The sequence below is a fragment of the Rhamphochromis sp. 'chilingali' genome, assembly GCF_963969265.1.
Source record: "Rhamphochromis sp. 'chilingali' genome assembly, chromosome: 11".
Classification (NCBI taxonomy): domain Eukaryota; kingdom Metazoa; phylum Chordata; class Actinopteri; order Cichliformes; family Cichlidae; genus Rhamphochromis; species Rhamphochromis sp. 'chilingali'.
In genome coordinates, this window is record NC_137938.1 from 37,600,994 (window position 1) to 37,613,888 (window position 12,895).

At 43.9% G+C, this 12,895-nt stretch overlaps 2 protein-coding genes across 8 annotated transcripts in view; both read left to right on the plus strand.

The window, feature by feature from the left end:
• Nucleotides 1-8,666, plus strand: part of dcst1 (DC-STAMP domain containing 1) — a 12,384-nt gene extending 3,718 nt beyond the window's left edge. For both annotated transcript variants that reach the window (XM_080895476.1, XM_080895477.1), the window contains exons 8-16: nt 213-334; nt 421-575; nt 649-748; nt 829-924; nt 3,166-3,292; nt 3,826-3,942; nt 4,321-4,463; nt 7,161-7,259; nt 7,521-8,666. In XM_080895476.1, the coding sequence (XP_080751602.1) occupies nt 213-334; nt 421-575; nt 649-748; nt 829-924; nt 3,166-3,292; nt 3,826-3,942; nt 4,321-4,463; nt 7,161-7,259; nt 7,521-7,619 (1,058 nt within the window). In that variant the 3' untranslated portion in view covers nt 7,620-8,666. The remainder of the gene's footprint in view (nt 1-212; nt 335-420; nt 576-648; nt 749-828; nt 925-3,165; nt 3,293-3,825; nt 3,943-4,320; nt 4,464-7,160; nt 7,260-7,520) is intronic.
• A 1,606-nt stretch (nt 8,667-10,272) lies between these two features.
• The window catches only part of adam15 (ADAM metallopeptidase domain 15), a 29,100-nt gene continuing 26,477 nt past the window's right edge, over nt 10,273-12,895 (plus strand). For 4 of the 6 annotated variants that reach the window (XM_080896450.1, XM_080896451.1, XM_080896452.1 and 1 more), the window contains exons 1-2: nt 10,273-10,858; nt 12,594-12,685. In XM_080896450.1, the coding sequence (XP_080752576.1) occupies nt 10,708-10,858; nt 12,594-12,685 (243 nt within the window). In that variant the 5' untranslated portion in view covers nt 10,273-10,707. The remainder of the gene's footprint in view (nt 10,859-12,593; nt 12,686-12,895) is intronic. The other 2 variants (XM_080896454.1, XM_080896455.1) reach the window with 2 other exon arrangements.

A 12,895-nucleotide genomic window follows, 5' to 3' on the forward strand; every position in this document is an offset into this window, starting at 1 on the left:
GTTTTGCAAAAAGCACCTTTAAATTTGAAGGTGTGCAAACATTAGCTTCAGTGTTCTGAGCGGTATATCGTACTCAAGTGTCCTCAAACGTAAACGGCAGATTATTTTTGAGTTATTATTTCAGGGTTGATAGTCTTGGTGTTTTGGTGACTCTTCTGTGGTGCTGAAAAGGCAGCTGCTGTGATCTTTAGTTCTTCTCCTCCTCCCATCAGTCATGACTCCGTGGTGCAGGGACAACATTCCCGTGGAGGGAAACTTTGGTCAACTCTTCGACCGGCTGAATGTTTCGGTTGACCTGCTGTCCAGAGAGTTCAGCGCCGAGCTCACCGTAGAGGTCAGACCTGCACCGCCGGTCCTCCAGCACCACCCACAGGACGAACCCAGAGTCGGCTGAAATGTAACCTGCGTGTCGTCTCGCAGGAGGAGGAGCAGCCGGCGCTGAGCGAAGCTCTGCTGGACCAACAGTTCACCAACGCTGTCAAAACATCCTTCCAGAAACTGACATCAACGACGGGACGGGTGCTGAACATCCTGCAGATGCTCCTCTCCTTAACCTTCATCACCTTCTTCACCCAGTAAGAGTCTCACCTTCACCTTCATCCCGTTAAGATTCACACCTTTATCTCCATCTTCTTTTCTCCTCTGCAGGGCGTTTGGGTACCTCTGGCAGTACAACAGGGACATTTGTTTCGACAACGTCTACATCACCACCTACTTCAGACAGATCGATGCCCGCAGACGGAAAGCGGTATCATTCTCATCCTCATCATCCTCACTTCAGTACAGTCCACGGTCTGACCGTCCTGTCCTCTCCTGTGCTGCGTTTAGGGGAAGCGCTGCCTGCTGCCTCTGAGGAAATCTGAGAAAAACAAGCTGATCAACCCCTGCAGTCTGAAAATTTACCCCGAAGAGGTCAAACAAGTGGTGCGTTCAAGAGCAGTAACTCTGGCAGTATTTATCTAGTGTTTCACAAAGTGCTTCACAGGAAATAATCCACTGTAATAGCAGCAGTGACGCGACTCCTCAGTTCTTTGCACTCACCTAAAAATCTGCAGATTTGTTAAAGGATCATTACCCTAAATACCACTTTTCCATCTTTTTAAGTTTAAGTTATTTTTATAAATAACGTGTTTAGACGTGGTCCAATCAGAGTGCAGCACTCTCACAAACAGGTATGCAGCAATAGCAGATTTCTGTGCCGTTATAAATTCAAGGTGCAATTTCAGGACACAGTCTGTGTTCAGCCAAATACACCCAGAAAAGGTGTAATACACATTTTACTGTTTTTATAGCTGATGATCACAGTTTAGTTTAATAAAGATAAAAAAGTATTTGAGGTTGTGACTTTGAACCTTGTCCCCGTGCCTGGCAGGTTTTTCATTTACAGTGGGATGCAAAAGTTTGGGCGGCCTTGTTCATAGTCATTATTTTCCTGTATAAATCGTTAAATATAAGCGTCAGTTAAATGTATCATATAGGAGACACACAGTGATGTTTGAGAAGTGAAATGAAGTTTATTGGATTTACAGAAAGTGTGCAAGAATTGTTTAAACAAAATCAGGCGGATGAATAAATTTGGGCTCCACAAAAAAAAAGAGATGAAATTAATATTTAGCAGATCTGCCTTTTGCAGAAATTCCAGCCTCTAAACGCTTCCTGTAGGCTCCAATGAGAGTCTGGATTGTGGTTGAAGGTATTTTGGACTGTTCCTCTACAAAACATCTGTAGGTCATTCAGGTTTGATGACTTCCGAGCATCAACAGCGCTCTTTAACTCACACCACAGGTTTCAATAATATTCAGGTCTGGGCTGAGATGAACGTTGTACTTGTTCCTCTGCATGAATGCTTCAGTGGATTTTGAGCGTTGTCTTGTTGAAAGATCCAGCCCCGGCGCAGCTTCAGCTTTGTCTCTGATTCCTGGACATTGGTCTCCAGAATCTGCTGATACTGAGTGGAATCCATGTGTCCCTGAACTTTGACAGGATTCCCAGTCCCTGCACTGGTCACACAGCCCCACAGCGTGATGGAACCAGCACCATATTTTACTGTAGGCAGCAGGTGTTTTTCTTGCTGTGTTCTGTTTCCTCCATGCATAACGCCCCTTGTTATGCCCAAATAACTCAATTGTAGTTTCATCAGTCCACAGCAGCTTATTCCAGAATGAAGCTGGCTTGTCCAAATGTGCTTCAGCAAACCTCAAGCGTCTCTGTTTGTGCTGTGGGCGGAGCAAAGGCTTCCTCTGCATCACTCTCACATGCAGCATCTCCTTGTGTAAAGTGCGCCGAATGGTTGAACGATGCACAGCGACTCCATCTGCTGCAACATGATGTTGCAGGTCTTTGGTGCTGGTCTGTGGGTCGACTCTGACTGTTCTCACCGTCGCTTCTGTCTCTCCGAGATGTTTCTTGGTCTGCCACTTCCAGCCTTAACTTGAACTGAGCCTGTGGTCCATTGTCTCAATCTGTTCCTAACTGTGGAGACAGACGGCTTAACTCTCTGAGACAGCTTTCTGTGTCCTTCCCACCATGATGCTGAACAGTCTTTGTCTTCAGGTCATCTGACAGTTGTTCTGAGACCCCCGTGTTGCTACACTTCAGAGAAAATTAAAAGAGGAGGGAAACTTACAATTGACCCCCTTAAATACTGTTTCTCATTATTGGATTCATCTGTGCATGTAGGTCAGGGGTCACTGAGCTTACCGAGCCAATTTGAGTTCCAGCAATTAGTTCTGAAGGTTTTGGAATCAATAAAATGACAACAGATTTATGCACCTGCCTGATTTTGTTTAAACAATTCTTGCACACTTTAAATCCAATAAACTTCATTTCACGTCTCAAACATCACTGTGTGCGTCTCCTATATGATATATTTAACTGACAGTTTTTATTGTACCAACCAACGATTTATACAGGAAAATAATGACTATGAACAAGGTGGCCCAAACTTTTGCATCCCACTGTAGCTGCAGAATTTCCAGTCTTACTGCTGCTTTGCACCACTTCCTGTTTCAACCCCTCATTAACCCCACCTTTCACTCCCCACCTGTCTGTGTGTAGCAGAGCTCAGAGCCAAGACAGCAGACTAAAGTTAGTGAGTGTGTGTGTGTGTGTGTGTGTGTGTGTGTGTGTGTGTGTGTGTGTGTGTGTGTGTGTGTGTGTTGGCAGATGTCAGGTGTGTTTCAGGTGCTGACGGTCTTCCTGCTGTCCGTTGTCCTGCTGACTGTCGACTTCTCGCTGTCCCACGTGCTGGACATCATCAGTAGACACACCCTCACCCATTTCAACATCACCAGTAAACACACACACGCACACACACGCGCACACACACACACACACACACCACTCTCCAGTCTTAAATCCCACACACGGGTCAGCTGTGTGCAGGGCAGGTGATTTGAACATCAGCTGTTTGGAGCTGCTGGGGGTCATTTCGATGTCCTGCTGAAGGACCAGCAGGATGACTGGAGTGAAAGAGGTTTAAAACCTGTATTAAGTAACACTTCATATAAGTGGAGCTGATATCAACACTTGTGTTTGAAACTTTGTGAAACACACAAACTGGACAGGATATATTCTGTTTTCGCTGCGCGTCAGGTTGGCGATCTGTCCGAGGTGCACCCCGCCTCTCGTCCCGTGGTAGCTCCAGCTCCCCCGCGACCCATAAATAATAAATATTTTATTTAACCTTTATTTATACAGGTAGTCCCATAATAAATGTTACTCTGCTCTTATCTCATGTGTTTAGGATTATCTTACAGAAATGCTGCAGATTGAACTCGCTGACTGCAGGGAGTTTCACTTTGTGACTCCGCCCCTTCTCTGCAGGTAGTCACCAGGTGGACATCAGAGTGGAAGGGGACACCATGATGGCCCGCCTCCTGAGGACGACAATTTCAGCCTTCAACAGCTCGTCCACCCTCAATATCCAAAGTGATAACCAGGGTGGGTCATAGGTCAAAGGTCACACAGGATTTGTTTAGCATATATTCAAATTCACCAGATCATTAAACAACCAGAGAATCAGGCCTAAAAGATGACCACCAGAGGGCAGTACACAGTACTGTTACACATGCATCGTCCTGACAGCACATTTTAATGACTCCGATTTTCATGTTGATGAACACAGGCGCTAATTAAATCAGACTGATTTTACTATGTGTCCATGTGTGTCAGTTACATCTCTGACACGGGAGTAAATGTCCACGTTTGCTTTGTTGGATGCTGAAAGTTTCAGTCTCGACTGCCGAACTTTTGCTGACAGCGCAGTTTGTCTCAAACTACACACAAAAGTGTCCCACACCTCTTCCTCTCCCCCCTCAGAGTGCATGTCCCCCCCCTCCACCCTCTCTGCTGAGGTCTATGTGAGATGTGTGTGTTGTGTCCTGCTGGTGGCGCTGTTCAGCTGCCTTCAGATTTACACCAACCGGCTCCGGCATGTCATTGCTGCCTTCTACAACCCCAAGGTGAGCGCACACACACACACACGCATGCACACGCATGCACGCACACACATGCACGCACACACACGCACACACATGCACGCACACACACGCACACACACACACGCACACACATGCACACACGCACGCACGCACGCACGCACACACACACGCACGCACGCACGCACACACACACGCACACACACACGCACGCACACACATGCACACACATGCACACACACACACACGCACGCACACACACTTTTGCCTGTGGAATAAAATAAAGTAAAACATCGTCTGCAAGCAAACATATGATTGTATGACACTAACATGCTAATTTTTCATAATCCAAATTAATGTTGGCACAGTAACACAGTAGTGCTTGAACACAGAGTAAACAGGTGGCTCTGCGATGTTGCAGTTTACACGCTCACCTAACATCTAACATGAAACAGGATCGAGACCAGAAGTAGCTGTAATATCTCCTGAGGACATCCAGCACCAAAACCTGGGAATCAAATATGTGGAGCCAACAGAATGGAGAACAAAACAACCCATAGTTATGTATTAAAATTGTACTTTGAGACATCATCATGCAGGGTTTCTGGGTAATTCCTCTCTGGCCTGTCCACATACATTTGGCTGTAAAGTGCTGTGTGCCCTCCTCCCCCCTCCTTTCCTGCCACATGAATATATAAAGAAGCTCCTTCATGTGTGAGAACAAATCAAATGTGTCGACTCGACTTAAGTTGGTGTTAAATCCAGATAAATCCAAGTTCATGTTATTCTCGAATGGCAAAGAGTCGCTAGCTACGTCTCCTAAGATTAAAACAATTCAAGGAACTGAAATTTAAATGGTCTCATGTATCAAGGGATCATTATAGATCAGAATTAGTCATTTAAGACTCACATTCAAAGGCTTGTGTCGAAGTTAAAACTAAAACTAAGTTACTTTTTTAGAAATCCCTCCTGTTTCTCCCTCCAAGTGAGAAAACGCTTGATTCATGCAACTTTTTTACCTTTATTGGATTATGGTGACCTGCTTTTTATGAATGCACCTGCCCACCGCCTACGAGGTTGGAAACTGTGTACCATTGTGCTTCATGTTTTATTACTGGCTATGGAAATCCACCTTTTGCATATTCAGACTCTCCCACTGGTTGATCTTTATCTATAAATCTCTGCTTGGGCTGATTCCCTCTTATCTGTGTGTTTATATGTGTAAAAACCACAACCAATACAGCCTGCGTTCTCACAATATCATACAAATGATTGTCCCAACAATCAGAACAGAATTGGAGAAAAAGGCTTTTAAACACGCCGCCCCTGCTTCCTGGAATCATCTGCAGGAGGAACTGAAATGATCAGAGCTGGTTCCCTCGGGGAGTTTAAGTCCGTCTTAAAGGAGAATAACTCTTTTACTCAGTGTGATGGTTTTTAATGTCGCTCTTAATTCGATCTGTTATTGTATATTTTTCACATGTTCGTACAGGATGTTGTATTTGTTTTAAATGTTATACACTTGTGTGGTACGTGTATCTTTACTTTTGTTGCCATGATGCCAGGTCTCTCTTGGAAATGAGATTTTTAATCTCAAAGAGATTTTTTACCAGGATAAATAAAGGACTGAAAATACAGAGACATTAAATGAGAACAAAACTGATGTTGCATCTCTGATTTGTGTAAAATCAGAAGTTTGTGTGGCGTTAACATTTCGAGTTCTCTGTGTTTCGGTGATCGTTCAGCTCAGACTTCAGTGAATATCAAAGCGTTTCCTTCGTGTGTGTGTGTGTGTGTGTGTGTGTGTGTGTGTGTGTGTGTGTGTGTGTGTGTGTGTGTGTGTGTGTGTGTGTCCATTTCCTCATGGCGGTGTTTGTTGTGTTTGGTCACGACTGATCACAAACACTGTCACTTCCTCTCCTGAACTGATGAAGAAGTAAACCGCTCAAACTCATTAGCACGCACGCTCTGTTTAAACCCTGGGAGATGCTGTAAATCTGATCTGAGAGCAGATTAGTGTAAGAGCATTACAGCTGAGCTGACTGTGGCCGAGAGACATTCAGAGCGAGAGAGCGAGCGAGGCTGCGAATGAATGAGCTTCAGGTGCACATGTGGTCTGCACATTCACACTCAGCACTTTGCAGTCCAGCATCAGCTGCTGCTGCTGACGCGTTCACACGGAGGATCAGAGAGTACTCGGATACAGCCGTGATCGAGACGTTCCTTTATCCTCAAACTTTATTTAAATCTGCTCCATTCAGGCCGTTTCCTCAGGAAGCTTCCAGTCCTGCAGCTCTGGTTCTGACCTCCAACCTGTGCCGACAGCAGCTGTAACAGGAGAACAGCTTTGTGTTATATTTCTGCACATTTTTACAGAAGTGTAAACACGTGAACATTGTATACAGATGAGATCAGGTGACAGTCATTTTAATGCAACACTGGCAAGAAAACATCGCTTTAAACTAAATCAGTGACATAATAATAATGTGTGTTGTTGCACATACAGAGAATATATCATGTTTCTGCTGCAGAGCGTCACTCACCTGGGCACACAGTCAGCACCAGGTGATGAAGAGCAGGCCGGTCCCAGTTAAGCTTCTCTCAGCTTTGATCCAAGCGACTGAATCGCGTTTTAGATTTCAGGTCTTCAGACAGAAATGTGAAGCATATAAAGACTTTCCATGCATGTAAAACAAAACGTCGTCTCTGTCTGTGTGTCAGAGGGAGAAGACGAGGATCTTGTTCCTTTACAACCTGCACATTCACGGCCGGATTTCCAGCAGCAGCAGGAAACGCATCATCAGCCGTGGACAGAGGACGGTGAGTGGCTTCCTGCCTGTAGAACCACGTTTCACGGAAGTCTGCTCTCAGAGGTGTTTTTCACTGGGACATAAAACATCAGTCAAATCTGATTCGACACATTGCTTAAACTTTACCGATTTTTGACTCAACATAAAGTTTTAAAAATGTTTTCTTGTCCTGGAGTTTCACCTCTGCAGCTGCAAAGTTCTCACACAGACTGCAGTTCTGGATTCTTTGTGCTACGTCTCCGTGTGTTCACGTCTCCTCTGCTGCCTTCAGGTGTTCCAGCGCCTGCTCAGGTGGGGGCACCGCCTTTGCTGGCATCATCACGGAGAGGAAGCATCCAGCTCCGAGAAGACGCACTACGCCAGCGGTTAGAGGAGAGAGAGGAAGCTCCACCTGGATGAAGAAGAAGTCGTCCAGTTTTTCGTGGCAGACTCGAGCTTCAGGCAATAAAAACACATTCAGTTCAAACTGGACTGAAGCTCGTTTTATGTTTTAGTGTGAGAGTGAGAGTGGATTTGACTCTGTGAGAGGTTTCTCTGAGCTGCATTTATTGCAAACTTTATTTTTCTGAATCAGCCTGAATAGCTGCATCCTGCTACCGTGGTAACCCACTGCTGAATGTATCCGTCTCCCATTAAACCCTGTGAAACCATCAGTGTGGTCAAACTGAGCCGACGGAACAATCAGTCATTAACTAAACTGTACAGTCAGTACATTTGATATACAGCACTGTGTGTGATCACATGATCCGATTACTCGCCGTATGTACAGAGGAGTTATGTAAGCAGCTGATCCTCTGCAGCAGCAGCAGCACGTGCCGCGTTCGCTCAGATTCAATCTGACTCTGGATCAGTTTACAGCGGTGCACCTCTGAGGCGCTCCCTGAACTGTTTCTGACCCCAGTGACTCATAATCCTCCCGAACACACTAATTATTCAGCTCCATGTGGACCACAGGAACACCAGTAACACTGCTTTTAAACTCACATTAGTCCTTCAAACAGACATGGCTGTCATGTTCTCTTTTTCATGAAGCAGATTAGAAAAGAAAATAAGAAAGAGATAGCATCTTTCCTCTCTCCTCTGGCTGCAGCAAGTAAAACAAAAAAAGTCATTTCAGTTACCTGAAAGAGTAAACTAGACAAACGCAAACATGTCTGTGAGCTTAAGAGTCTTTGGTTTTTTGTTCTGGTGTCTGTAGGTAGCATCAACCTGCCAAGAACTGCAGATGAAACCAGTCTTCTCCTGTAGTTTAAACAGAGAGCAGACTCTCAGCCACCTCCTCTGACTCCTACGGGGTAATGCTCATGTTTGCATTAAACGATAAAGCACCTTGAGGCATCTGTTGTTGCTCCTCAGGTCAGCCAACATGCCCCAGGCATGTAGGAGACATCCAGGAGGTATGCTACAAGATGCTGAACCACACCAACAGGCTCAACACCACCACAGCCTTCTATGAAGCTCCTTCGGTTGGAGGGATGCTTAAAACAAAACAAAAGAATTAAAATTAAAGCAAAATAAATCTCTGTGATTTTGTGAAAGCTCCAACATATTTCCACACTGTTGGAGGACTCTAATATGTTTGCATGTCTTTGCTTGAATGGTTAATAACACAGCCTGGTTCAACCTGTGGACGTCACATCAAACAGGTGACAGGAAGTGTTCAAATCCACTGAAGAGTTATCATCTGTGTGTGTTGGTGTGTCTTTATTTTATTTTTTAACTTTTTATGCATTTTTGGGAGGTTTATTTTTCACCGTCTTACTTTACTGCCTGCCTTCGTTCCCACCAGAGATGGGCAGTAACGCGTGTAACACCTTACTGTAATCTGATTACTTTTTTCAAGTAACGAGTAAAGTAATGGATTACTATTGCAAAAACGGTAATTAGATTACCGTTACTTTCCCGTAGGAACGCTGCGTTACTGCGTTACTAAAACCGTGATTTTTTTTGCGAGAATGTCTCATGACAGTGACGTAAGCGAGTGCGACGTTCATGACAACAGCTGTTTGCAGATCAACAGTGGATCATATATCGAGTGCAGAGAGAGTATGAGCGTGCAGCGTTTAAAGCGTGGAAGCACTGACCTTACTTTGAGTTTGATTCCATAAAAAGTGACAAAAACATTAGTGTCCGCTGTGCGTGGGAAGAAAACTTCTTTTTACAGTGAAAAAACCCCTAAACTTCCAACAAGCACCGAGTAGCTACGACGTAATGGGAAACTCACAGAGAAACTCGCGGATTCTTCCACTGACTGCTGCGGCACACCTGTACCAGGGTAAACCTCCGCCTACCCCACTCCTGCTTTACAGGTGAAAATAGAGCAACAGGACCGCTGAGTCTGTGACTTTATTTATTTTCTGCTGCGTTTTACTTGCATCTATTTGAAAGACTGAGTGTAAAAATGTAGAATTGGGCTGAAAGATCTATCACTTTATAAACTATTCAGGTTGTAAATCGTGTTTTTAAAAATTAACTAAGTAACTAAGTGATTAATTACTTTTGAAAATAAGTAATCAGTAAAGTAACGGGATTACTTTTTTGGGGAAGTATTTTATTTTTTATTTTATTTTATCTTGCTCATTAAATAATTTCCCCCAGGGATCAATAAAGTATTCTGATTCTGATTCTGATTCTGAAAAAGGTAAAAAAAAAAAATTAAAAATAATTTTCATTATTTCAATTATTTAATCTGAATCTGTTTATTTAAAAAAGGCATTAAATAAAAGTACAAACCCAGCACTTTTCCAGTTAATGCTAAATCATTTTCTCTCCAATTTTGGCACAAAAATGCAGGAAAAAAAAGAATATTGTGAATTTAATAAATTTGAATGTTAAGCATTTGATAAGAAATACTACAATTTCCTCATCAAAAGCTAAATCGTTTATAAAACAGCTAGCATTTTCTAGTAATTATAATAATAATCTTTAAAATAGCTGCAACACGTACATAAAGGTTTACGCTGTTTTACTTTGAAGGGTCTCTCGCTGTGTTTCCTGTCTCCTCGGCCAGCCTGCTGACGTCACCGTCGGTCCCAGTATAAACACGGACGGTCCGGAGCGCTATGTTAATGAGCAGCTTCAGGCCTCCAAACACGGATGAACCCAGCTGTCCGGAAACAAACGCCCTGAGCCGGAGGAGCTGGCGGGGTCCTCCCGGGACTGGCGCTCAGTCTGGGACTGTATGACACGTTTGGCTGGAGCTGCGCAGATAACGGTCCGAGCCAGAGCCGTGATTTCCCGCTACTTTACCGACAGTAACGGACACTCCCCCGCCCGGGGTTCGGGACAGCACACGCCGCTTTGTGTGGGTGTTACATGGAAAAGAAGCGCCATGGAGTTTCAGCGGAGCCTCTCCCAGAGCTCGGACACGGTGAGGTAACGGGAGCGGGACGGGGTTGCCTCACACACACACATCAGACAGCAGCAACCTGTTGCTGGTTGCCGGTGACGCAGAGAGGATGAGCGGGACTACCGGGCTGTTGCTGCTACTGCTCAGCGGCCGTGCTGCGTTCATCGTCTGCCGGTCCCTGAACGCACCCCAGGATGTGGGGAGTCTGCCTCGGGACGGACAGACGGACGGTACCGACAGTCTGACAGCCACGGTGACAGGTAACGATAACCGACTGATGGGGCCGACCGTCATTCAGGAATACACCCGGAGCTTAAAAAGTAACCATGTAATTCATCCAAAAATCACTGAATCTGGTCTTCTCAACCTATTTTTATTGAAAATAAAACAAAAAAATAAAGGAGCCTCTTTACATTTAATTAGAAATGTGTAAACAATAATCAGAGAAAGAATCATAAAGCTGAACATACTGTATCTCTACTTAAATTAACTTGGTAATATGAAAATTTTAAAATTATAATGAACATGTCCAAAACCCAAGAAGTCTGGGTAAAAAGAAAAATCACTGGGATTAAAATAAAAACATTAATTTAATTTTCAAAAATATTTTTACATTTTATTTATTTATGTATGAAGTAGTTACTTAATCAAAGAACAGGAAACAATGAATGTAGCTGTGATAAGTAATATAATATAACTATACGGAGACTAGTCCTGGTTATGTGCAAAGTCGTCCTCCAAAATGTCAATTTTTACATCAGGAAAAACCAAAATTAGAGGTTTAAAAAATAATTAAATAAAAGAGAACAAATGTGCTCTACAGACAGAAAATGTAGGAGAAATATTTCATTAAAAACATTTAATCAAGGATTGTTTCAGTTTTCAGCCTGTTCGTGTGTATTATTGTGTTTATAAATATGTTTCTGTGGGGACCAGTGTGAGTTTTTAACCTGGTTAGTGAGGTCCTCGTGGGGCGTGAGGTCTTCGTGGGGAGTGAGGTGATGGTGGTGGTGCCAGTTGTCCGCAGCTGGATTAACCCTTTGTCTGGATTAAACTGATGACCATTTGGATCGATCTAGGATTTCTTGGTGTTGTTGCCATTGTTGCCATAACAACACATCCTGAAGGCGGACCTACTTGGAAGCACTTTTGTTGAGTTTTGGAAGATTGCGTGACAGACTCAAACCTGTGACCACGCCACTATGGCAGCCGAGGAAAGGCTGCTATGTGGCTTCTAACGTTGAATAATTCTGTCTGACTTTATTTTGTCACATAGAGTTTTATAATTCTGTAAATTACAATAAAAGAATTTAAGTTTCGTTTCTTCGTTTCACACCATAAAGAAAATGGGAAGATTACTTACACATTAAACTCCAGATGTTCCAGAATCACGTCCATCACGGTTATGTACGCGCCTACAATTAAGATTGTTTAATTAAGCATCACCCAATAGTGTCCCTGCTCGTATAAGGTGGAGACATTTGTGCTGAAGAATGGCAAAAACTCACAATCACTCTTATCTGTGATCACTGTGGATCTGCTACTTTTCACAAGTCTGGGCTAACTTTAAAAAAAGAAAGTAACTGATTATATAATTACATAAATTTAAAGTTAAAAATAAATGTGAAAAATAGTTGCATCCTCATGACATCACAGAGAACAGTGATGCTAATGAGGGCGCTTTCAAAGATGGCAATACAAACGGGTGTAACCTTTGACCCCTTTCTAATTTAATACTTGGCATGTTGCCGTGGTAGCTAATCGGACTGCCTCTCTGTAACCTGCTGTAGCGTGAACACGACAGAGCGTCCAGACGGCGGACGGCCTCTGATTGGCTGTCAGACAGCACACACTTGGTTCTCAGATCAATTGTTAATAATTAGCAAGTATAAAACTGCCATAGAAACAACATGATCGTGTAGCCTCTGTGTGGAACCCCGTGTTCCCAGTTCTCCCAGTAGCTTGCTGGAGTTCACCGTCTGTCTTTGTTCTCAGGTGTGGACAGACGCCAACGCCCACTGCTGGCAAAAACTCGCCCATTCGTTCTGGTGGACGGGCGGAGACGGAGCCTCGAGGAAGCTTTCCGGGTAGGATGAAAATGTCATTTCGAGGTGGTGCTGCTGTTTGGGTGGAGTATCTGTGTTGGTGCAGTGGTCCTGAGCTCAGTCTGGTTTCCAGCTGGAACTGGATATTCGGGATGGGTGGGAAACACATTCAAACACACACTTCCCTTCCCTATTTGAGAAAACAAAGCTGATTTAACCCGCCCATCTGTTATCGCGGTTACCTGATGCGAG